Here is a 20238-nt window from a genome sequence, read left to right on the forward strand (position 1 = left end):
TAAATAGCATTGTTCGTTAAATGTTTATAATTAACATGTAATCCAGAAATAACAGGATACTATAACATTTGTAATATCATCCAATGAATTTTCAGAGCTAAACAAAAATTTATATGACTAAAACACATATTTCAAGTACCACTCAACACGTTTATGAAAATCACATTTTATTCTCTTAAAAATTCTGCCAAATTCTATCGTTTTCATAATATCCATAAAAAATATAAAAAAACTTGTTATTCACTTTCATTGATTTCACCCATTTGACTAAATAGATATGGAAATATAAGGTTTAGCACGACATTATTGTTGTGCTTGTGGTACTTTTAGTTTTAACTTTTCGGCATTTTCTAGTTGGGTGGTTCCAATATTCCTACTTGAATAATGTTGAATCACCCTTAGGATATGTTGCCTGCTTTTTAAATTTGTCTTTTGACGTCTAATCTGTAATACGAAGGCTTCATAACCTCTGATCCCCTTTCAAAATTCCATTTTATTTAGTTCCGCCCATTGTTTTCTCGTTTAGGGCACACGCTTTTTATTACTTGGGGACTATACGCCGCTTTTCATGGAATGGCACGGAAGTGTCACATTGAAGGTTCCATGATAACCGCCGTATGAACACATCTGCGGATGTTTCTAAATTCAAAATTTTACTATTTCACGTTTAAATGTTGAATTCTGCTTAAGCCGGTGCTAGGGGGCGTGGACGGTAACTTGCACTTTCCAGTACCGTCCATGAACAGGCTCAATCAAACCAAGCCTGCAACATTTTCAATTTTGCCGTGTTGGGCTTTCTTTAGGGATTCTGTATTTATCTATTTTAATTAGTGTTACATAAAATAAATTGTCACTGTTAAGCTTAAATCTGTTTCTTTATATAAAAATAGTGTTTATTCTAACGTATTATTTCTATTCTGACAGAACTTACATTTCTAATTATTTCAAATTATACTTAAGGGTTTAACTATCACTGGAAAATTAAAACATATTTTTTTGTTCAGGACATTATAAAGTTACAATGAATCGTATATGTGAAGTTTACGGTAGTTTCAACATTTTAAGTATTCCCCGGGGAAAGAAGTCGAGGAGGCATTTATCCATCGCGTTTCAAAACAAGGCGTAAACAATTTCTGATCTACTCCATTTCATGCGAGAATAAATCTTGAAATTTTCTCGTCATCATGAGATAATTCAAGGGGGAAACTTTCAACAAATGGTTATTGATGCAAGATATATTTAGATATATTTGTAGTCTTCACTACGGCTGTTAGGCATTGTAAATGGTAAATATCGATGAAAACAATCTAGGCCATTAAACATTTCATAGATTTGTTTAATTGTAAACCTGACTTCACATTAAAAGAAGCTTTAAAATTGAAATTACTTATCATTTGAATTCTTTATATTTCAGACTAGTCTTCAAAAATAATGTATAATATAAATATATTGTCCATTTTACGTACAATGAATGCTCATAAATTATAGGCGCTGTTAAAAATTTGTTACCAAACTTGGTTTCTAACTAAAATTTCACTTTCCTATATATTTAAGCAGAGAATATTGATTTCGGTAAGCAGTCCAAATTCATTTTACATATCAAAAATAAACAACATCATAAAATTTTGAAAATACATGAATCATATTAAGAACAGTGAAGTATGTGTTTGCAGTATAATTAAAATATCATTATTTATACACGAAAGTGTGTTTCTTTGAATACTTTCTTAAATTCTTATTGCAAGCATAAATAGGTATATCATAATGCATAATGAAAATATAAATGTCTTAGATCAGTGCATGTAGTGTACTCTAGCCGAAATGTGCTTACAACAAGAGTAGTTACACAACATTTTGTCCATCAATATGTCCTGATTTCCTACAGTTATTTAGGACATTAATATCTTATGTACATCTACTGATTCATTTAACACATGTACTTAATATTAAGATGATATAGTTATTAAGATGTTTCGTTTTTATAAAATAAAGTATTTAATATAACAGCATATTATTTGTTTGCATCGAAAACAACCACAAAAGAGAAAAACAGCATCCCTAAGAAAGTCTAACACGCCAAAATTGTAAATGTTGCAGTCTCGGTTTGATTTAGTCTATTCATGGGGGCGGTACTGGAAAGTGCAAGTCACCGCCCACGCCACCTACCACCGGCTAAAGCAGAATTCAACAATAAGAAAAGAAAATGGTAAAATACATCAACAGAAACATTTTTAGTGGCGTCAATTTGAGCTCTGTCATTATTTAAAGAGAAAGGAAAAAATCATCTCTTGAAAAATCCGTTCAATTCTATAATACACCAGACGATTTAAATGATAACAACAACCCTGCAATGCTTTTAAAAGCTTTTTTAAGCAGACATATGGTATTTGTGAACTGACATCACGCCTCATTTCATTCAAATATTCAAAACTATTCAATTATTTATTGCTTTTAAATTCTCAGATGCTGTTCAAATACGTTAAAAATAAGGAATTGTTTGACAATGTCGCCGGTATCATGTTTTATGTTTTGTGTATCTTATTTATCAGTTGCATAAACCTTTCCTTGCAATTCTTTTTAACTGGTTGTAATATGAGTCTAAAATTTAGCGTCTGTAAATTTTGCCTTTTCCTGAAACGAAGTATAAGTTATATGAAAAGAAATATGAGCATAACTTCTTACTGTATGATACTGTTGTACAAATATATCAGGTGCATTAGCATGTTACCCAACCAAATCTCAATATACTGCTTCCAAGCTGTATGTATAGTACACGACTTACAGTTAACCGTATAGAGTACACAATTTAAAAAAAGACTGTTGCAAAAGCTATACATTGAATAAAGGTAAAATTCTTACTGATTTACATCATTGTAATTATGTTATTAGCACTTTAAATTTGAAGTTTTTATATTTTTTTGGCCACAGTCGAGCTTCTTTAACAATAGTTCAAACGATTTTACAAATCAGTTTGAGAGATGCTGCGCTTAGTGAATGTTGATCTCCTGTGTTTATCTTTCTTTGCTTTCTTAAAAAAGAAACAACGCACGTGAAAGTGAAATTATTATCATTGTATTCATTGTTAAGCTGAGCTGAATTGACTTTAGATTTCAACAGATTGAGTGTTACAATGGCGATTGACCAACTAATGCTATTGGAAAATGTTTAGTTAGGCTAAAATAAAAAAAAACACTGCCCCACTTTTTTATAAATTATACGTTAAAAGGTAAAGGTAAATTCCGATGTATATTTACAGAAATTTCATTAAACAACTCAAGTTTAATATCTTTCATGCGACGTAAATCATAATATTGAATAGAATTATAGCAAAATGTAAACTATTTTTGACTTTCAAATGTTTATTCAATACTAAGTAAATAAGTATAGGCATAATGCCATTTTAAGTTTACATGCAAATAATTGAAAAGTAACGAGGAGTAAGATGTTTCAAATTCATTATTACTGTATACAAACATGTTTACATGCACCACACATTGAATAAAACCAACTTCCGAATAAAACATTGTGTCCGTATTGAATTGATTGCTTTTCAGAGTTTTAATAATTATAATACTTAAAGTTAAATTTGCGAACTTGCACCTTATAATTGAGATGTTCTTTTTGAGAGTCAGATTAAAAGGACTGCAATACTGGTAATAAAAAGTATTAAATGTTTATGCTTATTTTAAAAACAAATGAATATGAACTGAAAATCAATTTAATTGTTTAAATGTATGAAGAAAGATTGTAACAATGTATATCTGACACAATACATCGCGTAGTTTAGGTCGACAGGGCCTGTTGAATTAAGAAATAACCTCACAAATGCTGTAAAATGCATTATTACAGTTATTGTCATACCATTGTATAGCACTTTTTTTGAGAATACCTAAGCACAGTTCAGAGGATGCATTACTTGGTTGACCAGTAAACCACTTAAAGAATCATTTCTGAGAACCGTAGGTGTACGTCCAGGGAGAACTAACATCTTTCCTATACCCGTCTATCCATACGTTTGACCGAAACCCTTCCATAAGGCTCACAACATCCTCGTATTTGATTTCAGAATCAATATTTACTAAGTGTCCATTATCCTCCTGACACTTTAGGTCTGCTACCTTCTTATTTCGTCTTTTGTCACTGAACAATTTCAGACAGAACCCGTTTTTCGTAATATTGAAACTCTGTGGACAAAATCCACCACACATTTCAAATTCTTTTTCTATTTTACTGTTGGTAGTATCAACTTTGCATGTAGTTAAGTCCATACTGCATTCTCTTGTCCGGTATTTTGATCAAAAATATGAATGTTAGAACTACATTTACTCCAGTCAGTCCACGGTAAACAAGGATTTACATCGCATATTTTTCGTGCAGTTTCGTTCTCAAGTTTATTTATACCATTTTCTATTTTCACTTCAATATTTTCTATTGCTTTGCCTATCATTCGTAACTTTGGAAGTTTTAACTTCATCCCTATCTCTCTAAGCATCTTTCCATTTACTTCACTTGGCTTAGTTCCGATGCCATCTGTTACAGAAGCGCCTTCAATGCACAGTACACAGAAATATAAAACTATAAACATACGCCATTTTAAATTAGCGTTCCCCATGTCTCTTCTCTTGTCTTTGCAAACTGAATCAAAGTGCATCATCTTCATTACATATATTTTGCATTATCAAGAACGCGCGTAGCTGGAAGCATTTTGTAACAATTCATATGGTTAGATAATATAAATAAACTCGTATTTATCAATAAACGGGACCTATCACTTTGCCTTGTTCCTGTGCGTCATGTAAGGTATACAATTTTTGGCTCGATATTTGGTATTTGATAGTTATGGTGCACATAACATAATTTTCTCTAATTCTTATTGGCTTAAACATTTTTATGGTTCTGTATATACCGTGAATAATCCAGGTGCGAATAAAACATAATATGTTAATGCATCACGTTCGTTTATCTACATCGATCCAAAGGTCATTACTTCAAAGGAAAGTTACAACGCTATGATGACTTCCTATTTGAATTTCATTTTATTGCTTTTTTATGAACGGCTGACGTCATTCTTACGTACGAGTACATGCTTTTTGTCCACATTTCTTTGAAAACAGTCTAAAAATGCTGGGTTTTCAAATGAACTTGTCGTCAATAACAATTTGTGTTATTATAAATTTGTTATATAAGCTGATGACGGGGAATATAACCACATGCGTCGGCTTGCGACCCGGGTCATATTTATCTCATTTTGGCTATATTCTACCATATATCCCGTCAACAACTTATATAACTAATAGCATAAAAGTATTTTCACTTAGCCGATTAACCTTAGTAAAATGAGTTTGTCCTGAGAATGTTTTTCATATGTAAGTGCAAATCCTTATCTTTCAGTTTGACAGCACTCGTGATGTAACTGCCCATAATATCAAAACATTGTCTAACTGAAGACGAACGAAGTAACTGTGGCGATATTTTAAAGTTTTGTACGTTTGTAGTCCAAAAAAGCTACACTCTTGCATCAAATAGCAAGGAGGAGGAAGTCATTTTGTTAAGATAGGGATATAAATATAAGTTACGTATATCTCACACAAGTCATATGGCAGAAAATGATGGAAAGCATAATAGTATTATTATGTGGCTCTGGGTGAAATGCATATCAAACTGAATTCAAATCAAATGAATGAATTTGTTTTTTGCTCTGATGACTGCATGAAACAATTATCCCGCCGCCGCCATCAAGAATAATGATGTTTTTATACACTTGTTTAAGATCATGCAAAATATTCTTTTTCTATAATAACTCAAATAAAATTTGAAAAAAAAAACTTTCATGTTCACATAAGAAAGTACGCGACCCCCAGGTGAGCATCGATGATTTATCTTGAACCGGATGTACTGGGAGCTATTATAATTTTTATTTAGTATTATGTAAGTCAGAGAGGGCATCGCATATACGTTTTCTAAAAGGGTCAATAATTTTATTTGCAGGTAATGGTATAACTTTCTCTTTTTTATTTATAACAAGAGCCATGTCAACATGGCCATCCCCCGCCGAATGTGTTTGCTCATTGGAAGAATGTATATGTAGTACAGCAGAATAATTCCATTTTAAGAGGTCTTTTGGTAATGAAAACTGATGGCTATAGTGATTACAGATTTGAAACCTATGTGAATACTGATGGCTGAAAATAACAAAGGGCAATAACTGAAAAATAATGCAGGGTAGGTTATCTTTCTTGTGTGCTGCATCCCTCCTCAGTAAAATCTATCCACCTATGAAGTTTCAAGTTGATACGTCAAATACTTTTTGAGAAAAAAATTGAATTAAAAATTAAGTATGGAAAATAACAAAGGGCAATAACTCAAAAATTATAAAAGGTAGAGTTATCATTCTTGTGCACTGCACACCTCCCGAGTTAGATCTATGCACCTTTGAAGTTTCATAATGATATCTCAAAGGCCTTTTGAGTTATGCTCTGGACAAAAATTAATTTTGAAAAATAAAAAAGGGCAATAACTAAACAATAATGCAGGGTAGAGTTATTGTTCTTGTGCACTGCACTCTTCCTCAATGAGATCCATCCACCTAGGAAGTGTCAAGTTGATACCTCAAATACTTTTTGATATAAGCTCCGGACAAAATAGTATGAAAAAGAACAAAGGGCAATAACTCAAAAATTGTACAGGGAAGAGTTATCATTCTTGTGCACAACATTCCTCCTCAATAAGATCTATCCACCTATGACATTTCATGTTGACATCTCAAACACTTTTGAGTTATGCTCCACTCGGGTGAAAAATTAGGTATGAAAAATAACAAAGGGCAATAACTCTAAAATTATGAAAGGTACAGTTATCATTCTTGTGCACTGCACACCTCCTGAGTGAGATCTATGCACCTATGAAGTTTCATTTTGATATCTCAAAGGCTTTTTGAGTTATGCTCTGGACAAAAATTAATTTTGAAAAATAACAAAGGGCAATAACTCAAAAATTATGCAGGCTAGAGTTATCATTCTTGTGCACTGCACTCCTCCTCAATGAGATCCATCCACCTATGAAGTTTCAAGTTGATAACTCAAATACTTTTTGAGATAAGCTCTGGACAAAATAGCATGAAAAAGAACAAAGGGCTATAACTCAAAAATTGTATAGAGAAGAGTTATCATTCTTGTGCACAACATTCCTCCTCAATAAGATCTATCCACCTATGACATTTCATGTTGATATGTCAAACACTTTTTGAGTTATGCTCAACTCAGGTGAAAAATTAAGTATGAAAAATAACAAAGGGGAATAACTCAAAAATTATGAAAGGTAGAGTTAACATTCTTGTGCACTGCACACCTCCTGAGTGAGATCTATGCACCTATGAAGTTTCATGTTGATATCTCATAGGCTTTTGGGGTCATGCTCTGGACAAAAATCAATTTTGAAAAATAACAAAGGGCAATAACTCAAAAATTATGCTGGGTAGAGTTATCATTCTTGTGCACTGCACTCCTCCTCAATGAGGTCTATCCACCTATGAAGTTTCAAGTTGATTACTCAAATACTTTAAGAGATATGCTCCGGACAAAAATGTCGGACGGAAGGTCGGACGGACGGACGGAGACTATTTCTATATCCCCCGCCGCCTTTTCGGCGGGGGATAATAAGGCTTACATATAAGCCGGGCAGATATTATTACAGATATATTATAAAACAGCTCCTTGTAATAAATAGTTTAAATTCCTTAACAATAATTTTAATCAATTTCAATCTTACAGGAAAATGTTAAAATGTATTTATTTATAATTTTTATCATGATATAAAGAAAAATTGTCCATAAACAAATTTATTATTTAACGTAGCCTAAAATTAAGCTCGTAAAACTCGTTAAAAATGAAAAATGAAATAACCTGTTAACAAACCACTCATCTTCTCCAGCATTTCACTTAAAGCATATCCAAGGAACGTGTTTGATCAATTGCTTACCGTCACAGGTGTGTACCTTACTTTCTGTCAGAATTGTTTATAAACAGTAGTTTTGTGATTTCCGTTATGTTACGAGATATTTAGTTAAGCCCTAATCAAACTGAACATGACGTAAACCTTGTTTCACAGCTTTCAATGAAGTAACCGGTAGAGAAGTACATGTAGTTACAATCCAGATTGTTGTTAAAGACAAAGCAAGCAGATGTGTGACATTATAATCACCATATTTACTATGGTTACTATTTAACTTAATTGGTACTGCCAAAATATGAACTTACATGTTGTATTGCCTAAGTATGTGTATGTAGGAAAAAACATGTCTTTTTACATACAAAGCATAACTTTAAGTGCAATATTATCATTTTATATATGTATAATGTGATTTAAATACATGTTATAAGAGATAAAGGTAAACTGAATTAGTGAACTTTAACTCCGCATAAAATCCACTTTCACAATTAAATTTATGTGTCAAGTAATTAAACCTCGTATACTTTTATTATTTTTTTCATTACTTTTGCATTAATTTATGGCAATGGTGTTTTTGTAATGTTATTTCGTTTCTCACGCAATATTGCAATTATTATTTTTTAATAATTATAAACTTTTTCTCTCGTCCGTAAGTTATTCCATTGCTTTAGTGTATTTCGTGACAATGGTCCCCACAATCAAATCATGACCATATTATTAATATAACTGCTGAAACGTTTAATTAACTTGATGACTAATTTGGAATCTGATGTTATTTCCACTTTGCCGTTCCGCTGCCTAAAGTCCGTCTATTCATCAATTTTATTAAAAAAATGCTTATAAATTGAATTTGCGCTTGTTTTTCTTTTATTTAATAACTTGGTATTTAGATAACACCAGTTTTTTATGATGTTGACCTCAAACCACCTGTCCTTCACCGCTGAAGGTTCGACTCCCGACAGGAACTTTGGCTTCTTTCGTGTGAGGAAGCTCTCAGCTAGGTTACGAAACGTCGGATGATTTACTAAGGTGCCCGTTCGTGCCTGAAAGAATGCACGACATGGTACCTGAGGGTTTCATTCACCAGTAAAGCTGGAAAGTTGCCATATGACCTACAAAAAAGAATATTTTGTTAAAGAAGAAATGACACTTTACAGACAAAGCACGCTTCTTGAATTTATAAATATATCAAGTTTATATTTTCCCATCAATAAGTATAATATTCTCTCGTATTATTTCTTGGTATTAAATGTCTTACTATAGTCTGATTCCGTTCTACACGCAATATTGCAATTCTCCTTTGCTAGTAATGTGTTTTTTCTTGTACCTGCGTCATTCGTCTTTATGGCCTTGCAAAGTTTAAATAATGTTGAAATGCCATGATAACTTTATTATGATGTTATTGTGTATTGTTGTGTACGATCTGAGCTCTGATACGAGCTCTGAACCCGTATTGGACGAGACGCCAGTAGCTGTATACAGGTCATTCAAGTACAATAAGGATTTGATATGGATTTTGGAGACTAAAATGGGTACGAGGTTATATTGCGACACGCAATAACTTTATCAAAAACTCCTCTCAATATTTTACAATTATTTAACCATATCCACTTTCAACATCGCAACAATGATCTTGTAAGTTTCAGTTGATATAAACTTACTTCAGAATTGTACATTTTTGTCAAAAGAAAATAAAACGCATATTATATAATGATATATAACCTATCTTGAAATGAAACATAATGAAAAAAAAGAACAAAACATAATTACAGTGAGTGAATGTACATGTGTGATTACTGTAAATAAGCCATGCAAAATTGTTTATGTTCATATCACTTATCCAAATAAAGTATTGATTCTTATGTGTTTTACATTAGCGGCAGATTAAGAAATCTTTAAAACTCAAATTTTTTTAAGGAGAAGAAGGAAAACAGTCAAAATTAGAAAATAAGAAGTATTATATATGTCTTTTAAATTATGCTTTTTACACCCATTATGTATTTTTCATATTTTCATTGTTTTAGGCCTTCTTTTCAATATAATGTTGAAAAATGTAGCCAATCAAATTATGAATTTAATGATGTTTATTATAATTTTATCCCTCTCAGATACCATAAAATTGTATGATAACTAGTTCTCTCTAGGCCCTGTGGCTGTTTCCGTTAATGAGAAAGAAAGAAGTCAACAGGTCAGCCATCTTTAACATGGCTTTTCTCTAATGAGCATTATTTTGTTTATTTAGAATGAAAATTACTATAATCCCATTATGCAGTATTTCCAAAATCTATGTCAAGGAAAATGCCCAAAATGACATTCAGGCGCTTTTTTAAATGTTTATCTGAGATGATAATATTTTATATGTCAAAATGTTGCATTTTAATATACAAACAAGTAAAGCAAACACAACTTTCCGCGCAAAATAATTGCAAATAAATACCTTAGAGAGTTAATTATTCACAATTCTGTTTATCATATTGCTAAATGAAAAGCTATGACGATTGCATTTGGTTAAGGATGATGAATATAAAAATGCATTTATATGAACACATCTGCGGATATTTCTAAAATTCCAAATCTTGTCAGTTCATTTTAAATGTTGAATTCTGCTTAAGCCGGTGCTAGGGGACGTGGACTGTAACTTGCACTTCCCAGTACCGTAAAGAAACAGACAAGTCTGCAATTCTTATGTAATTTTGTTGTGATTAATGCTTCCGAGGGATCACTTTGTTTCCAGATTTTTAGTCAAACAGAGCCTGCAATATTATTTCGTGTTGGCTTTCTTTAGGGATTCCTTTTTTCTGTATTTTGTTTCAATAATTTTGGTTTATTGTGTTCCTTCAAATTATTTGTCATTTCTATTATAAAGAGATATTTTAAAATGATTTTATTCCTTGAAAAAAATGGCATTATACAGATTATTGCGATGAGGGAAGATACGTTCTTCTAGCATTATTGTATTTTTTCTCATATTTATTCTATCTTTCATAAGATTAAATTATTCAAACATGGAAGTATGGCAGACAAATTATATCATGTTGGTCTTTTGTTTTCTTTACCACTGGGAATAAAGTCGGAAGTCTTCTATTTCTACCTCACACACACAGATCTTACGTGAATTCATCGGCTGGATAAAGTAATAGATTGAAATTACAGGAGTTATTTACTACTTTGAGTATGAAAACGGTGTATAATCATGTGGATTTAACAGAGAATACAAAGAATTTCAATTATAAATCAAGTATTTTGTAGATATCTTAGGTTTATGGGTCAATATCATATGTTTCAAGCTGTGGTTTCGGTGTCAGATAAGAGTAATAAACACGTTCTTTAGTCACTTCGGCTGATTTTATAACTTTTAACACTTGTCACTGATTAGCCAGTGTATACATAGATTTAGTTTGTCTTCCACATAATTTGTTTCGTTAATAATTTAAATGCCAATATTTCGTTGCAGTTCGTTATTTGTTTCTATACATCTGAAGCTATCTAATAATGTTTAGTTTTATGCCCTACTGTGTTAGCATAAAATCTTCGGTCGAAGATAATTATTCACTAGAAAGATTAGATCTTATATATAAAAAATAATTAAATATTAATTTGTATTAATCTATTACTTTACTAATTTTTACTAGACTTTATAATTTGTATACTAATTGCCTTGTTTCTTTGATTTATCTTTGATAAGGCCAGCTTCGGAGAGTCTAGGATTAATTGAGCTCGGTGGAGGATCCGCACAAATAGCGTTCATTCCAGATGATCCCATTTATGCCGGGAAAATGCCCGCTACGATTGCTGGGAAGGTGTATGGAGTATATTGCCATAGCTATTTATCATATGGCGCTACCTTAATGTCTGAAAGAATTACAGAGTTACTTATACAAGAAAATAAACACGCAAACGTTATCATCAATCCATGTATGCTTAAAGGTAAATCTTTAAAATATTTTCAATAAAGTTTTAAATGCACGGCTTTCTGTTACTGTACTTTTAGCAACTTTCGCGATGACAATATTTCGAGTTGATGTAAGGATGACGTTTTTGCGGGGACGAATTTTCGCGAAAATATAGCGGCCACGAATTTCGCGAATATTACGTGGCTGTGGTAAAGAGCATTTTTGCGACGGACGCGCCCTCAGGCGCGTTCAGAGCTAAGTCATCTACATGGGATTTCGTCTGCTACACTCGCGCAAAGTTTCCTCAACCGATTAACAGCCCAAGAAAAAGTACATCAATTTGATCCTTTAAAACTCCCATACTATGTCGGGATATCTTAAAATCTTCAATATTTAGCCTTTTCAATTTCAAATTAAGTTATCCAAGTTAAAATATGGACGTATATGATTGATAAAAACGTTGTAGTCCCGTAGTATTATTGCGCAATTATGCAAATTACTGCCGAAACGATTTACCGCTGTCGAAAAAGTAGGACAGCAAATTATACTATAATAAATGTGTAAGCTCTGAGTTCCAAGAAATTATTAGTAGGAAATAAATATTTCTACATTATACAAAACATTATTATTAACAAATCAAAAGTTTTTTGGACTCTAGAATAACTCGCGCATTAATAAAAGAAGAACTATTTTCGTGACTCATACCACGGGTTTAGCTGAATATTCAGCAGTTATTAATAAATTAGATACATTTTCTAGGTCACGATATGAGTTAACCTTCGCTATTCTAAAAATAGATTCTGCTTTACCTGTGCTGATTTTCGGACAGTAGGGAGTACACATTATACATGTTATAAACCAGCGGATACTTACTTTGTTCACATGCAATACTTTTAGAAATTCTATACAATTGTAAGAAGCAAACAAGTTGAAAATGTAATTTAGTGTGAAAATGAAAAGAACAACTAAACACTAAAGTGCTTTAAAAAAAAATTGTGACATTTAGATTAAAATAAAAACGATGTGCTCTGGCCCTTGCAAATAAAAAAAATCTAAAAAATACGGTGACTATTAATTGCTGATGATTTTAACCAAAAATATTTTTAATGAGACGTACATAATTATCCAAAAGAAATAAAAATACAAATGACTTATATTTTATTGTCTATATGCCCACTATGTTAAAACACGAAGCAATTCTAAATAACATTCTCACATGTATAATCACGGATTTATCCGTGGTATAATGTATTATGCTTGAAGTCTATTTGCATGGTTTTATTTTAGAAATATGTCGTTGAAAGTTTTTTTTCTTCCATTTACATATCATTTCTTGGAATAAATCGATAATGACACTGATTTACAAGTTTGACCAGGGTTTTAGGCATATATTTCATTCTGCTTGAAAGTAGAAAATCTGGATTATATCAGATTGGGACACAAAATATATTGCTCCTTGTATGGAACAAATTTTCTCTGTTATATATTTTGTGTTTTATTTTTTTTCTAAAAAAACCCTAAATGTCTCTCCGGTTGCATGTCCGTCGCATTCAGTGCTGCAGCACTTTGATTATAATTAGTATCACAATTGCGTTCATCGCGTATTTGTTCTCTCTATACTCGCAAGCCAAGAATACAATATGTACCCATAGCGAAAGGCGCTAACTTAAAATAATTTGAATACGGTTTGCACTTATTAGTTAAGCAGCATTTTTTTATATGCTTCTTCCCCGTTTCAAAATCTAATCATCATAAATGCACGTGGTTACGATTTTTTCTGATTAATCATTTGAATTATAGTTATTTGATAAATATGTCCTTGATTTATTTTGAACTTAAAGTGATTCAAAAAATCGGACATTAGGGAATAAGATGGTGGCAATGATCGGAGGTGGAAATTCATCATTATGTGAGGACTTACTTAAATATTACCTGGCACCAGCCGAAGCCGACATGTGTTCTCCAAAACCTTGTTCGATTGGGCAGATATATCAACCGTCAGTCAAAAATCGAAAGTTCTTCACCTTTGGCCTGATTTACTACTTAGCTATGGACTTCAAAATTCTTACGATACCTGGAATTTTGAATCTTAAACAAATGCAAAATACGGTCAGGGAATATTGTGAAAAGGTATAATATTGTTTTGTTTGGTTTGGTAAATAGAACAATTTTATATCATTTTGAATGAGTTTGCCATTTATTCGATCTAAAACGTAAAAAAATGTAAGCAGAACTGCTGACCTTTATGTCATTCATGAAAGAAAAATGAAATGGCTTTGATGTTTAAGCCCGTTATGCTTTCGTTTTTATTTCTAAAAATCTTGTTATATTTTGTATTGTTTTATAGCAAGTTACTCATTTACCAATTACCTGAATTGTTCTCTTGATCTTATTCTGTTGCTTTTGGGCAATTAGTATATTTTAAAGTGAATTAATATTTTGAGTGGAAGTCAAAAACCTTCTTTGTGTACATTTTGCTACTTTTATAACAGATAATTTTACATTACGGGCTTTTTTCTTCAGGTAACAAGCATCTAACATGCTCTAAAACCATAATTTAAGGTTTTAAAAACGGTACAAAACTCATGTTTGACGTTTCCAAAGAAGTAAATATTTATTCATTTCTAAGGCATAATGTACCTTTAACACCAAACCATATATATGTTATCAATTGTTTAATTTGTGTGAATATTAGATTCTGCTTTGATGAAACGAGGATATCAAATATCTTAAAGTTAGAAATGATAACTATGTTTATGAGGAAAATCCTCATTTGCTGAGAAAAATCCTCATTTGCTGATAAAGTGTTGACCTTTAGTTTAACAGCCGCTCATCCATTAATTAGATATCTGTAAGTATTGGTACGTGATATATCTTCATTCGATAGCAATTGTCTGGGTTGAATTTCTAATGGTTATCAGGAATCTAAAGTGCCTGAAAAGCCAAATCCGTGATTATTTTTGAAAGAAGAGAAATTAAAACAAAACAGAAATACTTCAATATTTACAAACATACTTCCAACTTTATATGATTCCTCATAAAATCAGTGTCGTGTAATGTGATTTCGTCCAGCTTTTTATCTTACAACATGACTCAACATAATCAGAAGCTTTATCATTTTGGCTTTTGTTTAGTTTATTTGAAGTGACTTTTAGTCCATCAAAGTTTTAAACGTTTGGGAGAAAAAGTAAAAGGCAGAACAAGTGTACATTTTTCCATATTTGTTTCCAATTTCATATTCAATCTACTTTTAATGAATATTCAATAACTTACGAAGCACACGGAAATGTCTATAAATACCTTTCAGAATGCAGTTGATAAAATAGTTGGTCAGTTTTATAAATAAAGTAGTTTGTATATTTTTATCCTACAGAATTCTAATCATCAATTATTGGTCAATCAACATTAAAATAGTCAGTCATTTGAAACACATATCTAATGCAACTCACCTTCACAACGAACAAATGAGCAAAATTTCACTCTAATGTATGCTATGCTTTTAGTTTAGTAATGATATATGTATGATTAAGTTATGGTGAATATTAAAAAGCAAGTTTGCATCAATATGAAGTTGACTTTACATTTACTTGTATTCCCTTTAATGTAGTGACAGAGCTACGAGCATGCAACGACGGTGATGGGAATGTCAGAAGAGTACGCCTCTAGGAACTGCCAGGACGGACTCTACATTCCATTGTTGTTCTCTGCAGTTGGTCTAGACATTGACAATGTTTTTGCAGCCAAAGACATGCAAGGCTCCTCAGTCGGTAATGTTTATTTCTTTTACATTTCTGATTATGACATCTCTGTATCGAATAAAGAAGCAATAGGTCGCCATACAAGTTTTCACCGATATTAAGTCAACTCAAGCGTATGATGGATGGCTCAATCTCAGTCTGCTAAATCTTTGACTTACAATTGAATAAGAAACGCTCTGCTAAATCTGACTTATAATTGAATAAGAAACGCTCTGCTAAATCTTTGATTAACAACTGAATAAAAAACGCTCCCTTTGGTGATATAATTTTGGGTTTCGGGAAAAATTGTATCCTTAAGAGACGTAAATAGAATATGCCAACAGGTTATAATAACATTATTTTGTTTAACACTCCCACTTAACCATGATTGCATATTTTTATTCTTGAAAATTGAATACAAAACATAGAATTTAATATATAATACAAACAAATGGATACCTTACAGAACTCGTATTAAAACTGTCAAATTGAAAAGAGTTCCATGTTCTGTTTGAGCTTGTTCACGAAGTGTAAATAGAACATGAAATATGACATTTTGCATAAACTGTACTTGAACATACAAAGATGAAATTTTGAATTTAGAAGTATTCGCAAAAGCAACCTTTATTTTCATTTTACCTTCTTATATATGGATAAAATCATCAAACAATTTGATTGACATTATCTTAAAAACAACAAAAACAACAAAAACATAATCTTAAAATGAAAGTGTGTTTGTTTTTCAACCCGCACACACACTCACTGCTACCCAAAAAAGTTATTCCAAACTTAAAAAAAGATTATTAATAATATTATCAATATTATTATCATGGACGCAGAGTCTATATTTGTAAATATTGAATATGTAAATATGTCTGTACATCTGAATCGATATTTTCTTGTTTATCTATTTTTATATTGTTTTGTATTATGAAAGTGATTAAATCTACATTTGCAGCAACTTTTCGAATATTGGTAATATTTCGTTGCTTGCTTTAAATTCATGATCATGTACTAAATTGTTGAAAGGGTATTGAAGACATACAAGTATATCATAAGTCTTGTTTTATGTTTGATTTAGCATGGAGTCTTAGCGGAATACTGTATGAAGAAGAAAGAAACAGATATCAAGAATTGACCAGTCAATTAATGGAGCTGTAGAAATTGTCTACAAACACGGTCGACATGATTAAAAAATAAAACACAACGTTTTTGCATTCAATACTTTCTATGTTATATTTATGAAACATTCTAAGTTTAAACAGTTTTTATTTTTCTTCAAATGTTGCCTTTTCTGAAGAATATATAGCATACTTAGTGTTTCTTTTTACATTTATTGACTTATCATCAATGCAATCTACATCTGGCAAGAAAACAGTTTTATATTTGCTATAAACGGAAAAGAATTCCGGTCAAAATTGACAGTGAATAAGAGCACTTAATAAGGGAAGTGCATGAGTACATTCCTTGAAAGATCGGTGAATGTTCTTTCTTGATATATTTCGAAAATAAATGAGTTGATATCTTAAGTATTTAAAGCTCATACCATTCTACTGCAGTCTCCTCCTAAATATTACTATTGCATAACTGGAGTAAATATTTGCTCTCCTCTTAAATGCGTTTTCTTGTTGTTTGTGTCAAAATAGACAATCACTTAGGGAATATTTTGAAAGGAAATGTGTTAGTACACATTTCATCAGAATGCATGAAAATTAATTTGTGAACTGGTTTATAATTCAGTGTGTGTCAAGTTTACATAATTAGGTCAAAGTTTAAATGCAAATATGTACCCTTTTGAAACACTAAACATATTTTACCGAAGACGTTTGAGGGCAAACGACTTAGCGGCTTGTAATTAGCAACTGAGTGTCTGGGCAGCCCAGCGTCGGGAAGTTTGCGAAAGTAAACCATGTATGCAGTTTTAAAATACTGTTTTTCGAAAAAACTGGTAAACTGCTTTGCAGCCTGACCAGAAACGATGCAATGACTGAACTGACCTTTGGTAAATACAATGTGGCATACTGCCTTAATCCAGAGTGAAAATTTCAACCACCACCATGATTTCCGGTAAATAATGAAACAGGTGTTAGGTTCATATGATGTACATGCAAACTTAATAAAAGCTACTTTAAGCCTTCATTTATGTGCCTTAGTGGATTAATAGTTTTGCATGACTAAATTCTTAGACCTGCTAATATGTTACACTTGACTTATTTGTATTTCTTTGTGTCTTTACATAACAATAACAATCTTTTAGTATTGCCGAGAAGTTCCGTGCAATTTCAATTTAAAAAATCGAATCATTTCATGAATCATAGCTATTTAGCTTTAGAAACCATTTGATAATGTGTTATTTACATAATGCTGAATTATATTTCAATTTTATTTTCTAACCGTAACTTTTTAAACAGCAATCATTAGCTTTCTATTAGTTTAATTATTTTTTAGATTGCCAAAGTCACTAAAACGGTTGAAATAAAATTTTAAAATTCTACAAAAACAACATATAAATGCTCGAGAAGTTGCATGTTATCACACATTAATGTGATGTCATTTGTTTTATATGGTATTGTTCATTATAGTGTAGGCAAGATGTTTTAACGCGTGGAAAGCTCTGTATAATCGTATCCCGAGGGTTTTGGGTTCGAGTCCCGACCAGGCTGTATATTTTTTCAAACTCTGTGACATTTGGCGACCAACAGGGACCGCGATGGTATGTAGCGACGAATCAATGTCACGTTGTACATGTAGCTTGAGAAATTCAATTTTATAACAGCGGTAAAGCATGTTTCGAACTCTCGTTCCTCCCTGAAAAGGGAAAAGAAGTTACCCGACCTCTCTATCGCTAGTGCGACGGGACGGTATTCTGATGATTGAGTCCCGGTCAGGTGGCACAATTTCTTTTTACACTCTTAGTCAATTGTGCCTTTTTATTTTTTGAAATCGGTATTTTTACAACGTTATAGCATTGACTATCACTGTAAAGTCCTAGACTTAAGATTTTATTTAGTATAAAAACATTGAATTACTTTTGACGCGATATACATGATACATGTTTTTAAGGCAATTTACAACCAGATCTATTTCATACAGGCATTTGGAAGCATGCTTCTTTAGAATTCAAACAATTATTTTTGCAGCAGATATATAGCTTTATATACTAATATATATTTGTCACAGTAACCATTCATGTGCTGTATGAGACATTCTTTTGTCATATTAAAGAATAACATTATTCCATTCTGTTATTTATAAAAACGGTAAACTTTGTTGGAGATGACATTGTAAAATTTCGGACAATTTCGTTGAAGAGTTAATGACTTGCGAAACAATTAATTCTTCAATAAAAATAGATTACATTGTATTCTACAGAATATCTGATTAATATGTAAATGTGAGATCGTTAAATCTAATATAATCAGGATACCAGTGTTATTCTAATGCTGCAGCCCACGAAATATGTAAGAAGTTAGTTTAAAACGTAAGTGATCGGATGTTGCCTATTAAATAACTTTGTTCATTAAATGTTTATAATAAACATGTTATCCAGAAATAACATGATACTATAACATATGTAATATCATCCAATGAATTTTCAGAGCTATACAAAACATTATATGACTAAAACACATATTTCAAATACCAGTCAACACACTTATGAAAATCACGTTTTATTCTCTTAAAAATTCTGCCAAATTCTATCGTTTTCATAATATCCATAAATATTTTTAAAAAAAACTTGTTATTCAATTTCATTGTTTTAACCCATTGGATTAAATAGATATGGAAATATGAGGTTTGATTAGCTTTATATAAAAGAAATTGTCACTGTTCTGCTTAAATCTGTTTTTATAGAACAAAAAGTTAATTCTAACGTATCATTTATATTCTGACAGAACTTACATTTCTAATTATTTCATATTATACTCAAGTGTTCACCTATCACTGGAAAATTAAAACATATTTTTTGTTCAGGACATTATAAAGTTGCAATGAGTCGTATATGTGAATTTTACGGCAGTTTCATCATTTTAAGTGTTCCCCGGGGAAAGAAATCGAGGAGGCATTTATCCATCGCGTTTCGGAACAAGGCGTAAACAATTTCTGATCTACTCCATTTCATGCAAGAACAAATCTTCAAATTTTCTCGCCATCATGAGATAATTCAAGAGGGAAACTTTCAACAAATGGTAATTGATGATAGATATATTTGTAGTCTTCACTACGGCTGTTAGTCATTGTAAATGGTAAATATCGGTGAAAACAATCTAGGCTATTAAACATTTTATAGATTTGTTTAATTGTAAACCTGACTTCACATTAAAAGAAGCTTTAAAATTGAAATTACTTATCAGTTGAATTCTTTATATTTCAGACTAGTCTTCATAAATAATGTATAATATAAATGTATTGCCCATTTTACGTACAATGAATGTTCATATAGGCGCTGTTAAATATTTGTTACTAAACTTGGTTTTTAACTAAAAGTTCACTCTTCTATACATTTAAGCAGAGAATATTGATTTCGGTAAGAAGCCCAAATACCTTTTTACATATTAAAAATAAACAACATCATAAATTTTTGAAAATACATGGATCATATTAAGAACAGTGAAGTATTTGTTTGTAGTATTATTAAAATATCCTACTTTATACAACAA

The 20238-nt window shown here is 31.5% G+C and overlaps 1 protein-coding gene across 1 annotated transcript in view; it reads left to right on the forward strand.

Annotated features, from left to right (window-relative positions):
- The first annotated feature begins 13683 nt into the window (after window positions 1–13683).
- Window positions 13684–20238, forward strand: part of LOC132716357 (uncharacterized) — a 35443-nt gene continuing 28888 nt past the window's right edge. Inside the window, exon 1 of the mRNA XM_060699620.1 lies at window positions 13684–13970. Within this exon, the coding sequence (XP_060555603.1) occupies window positions 13713–13970 (258 nt within the window). The 5' untranslated portion in view covers window positions 13684–13712. The remainder of the gene's footprint in view (window positions 13971–20238) is intronic.

This window comes from Ruditapes philippinarum, unplaced genomic scaffold (assembly GCF_026571515.1).
Source record: "Ruditapes philippinarum isolate M1 unplaced genomic scaffold, ASM2657151v2 ctg2329_1_1_1_1, whole genome shotgun sequence".
Lineage (NCBI taxonomy): Eukaryota > Metazoa > Mollusca > Bivalvia > Venerida > Veneridae > Ruditapes > Ruditapes philippinarum.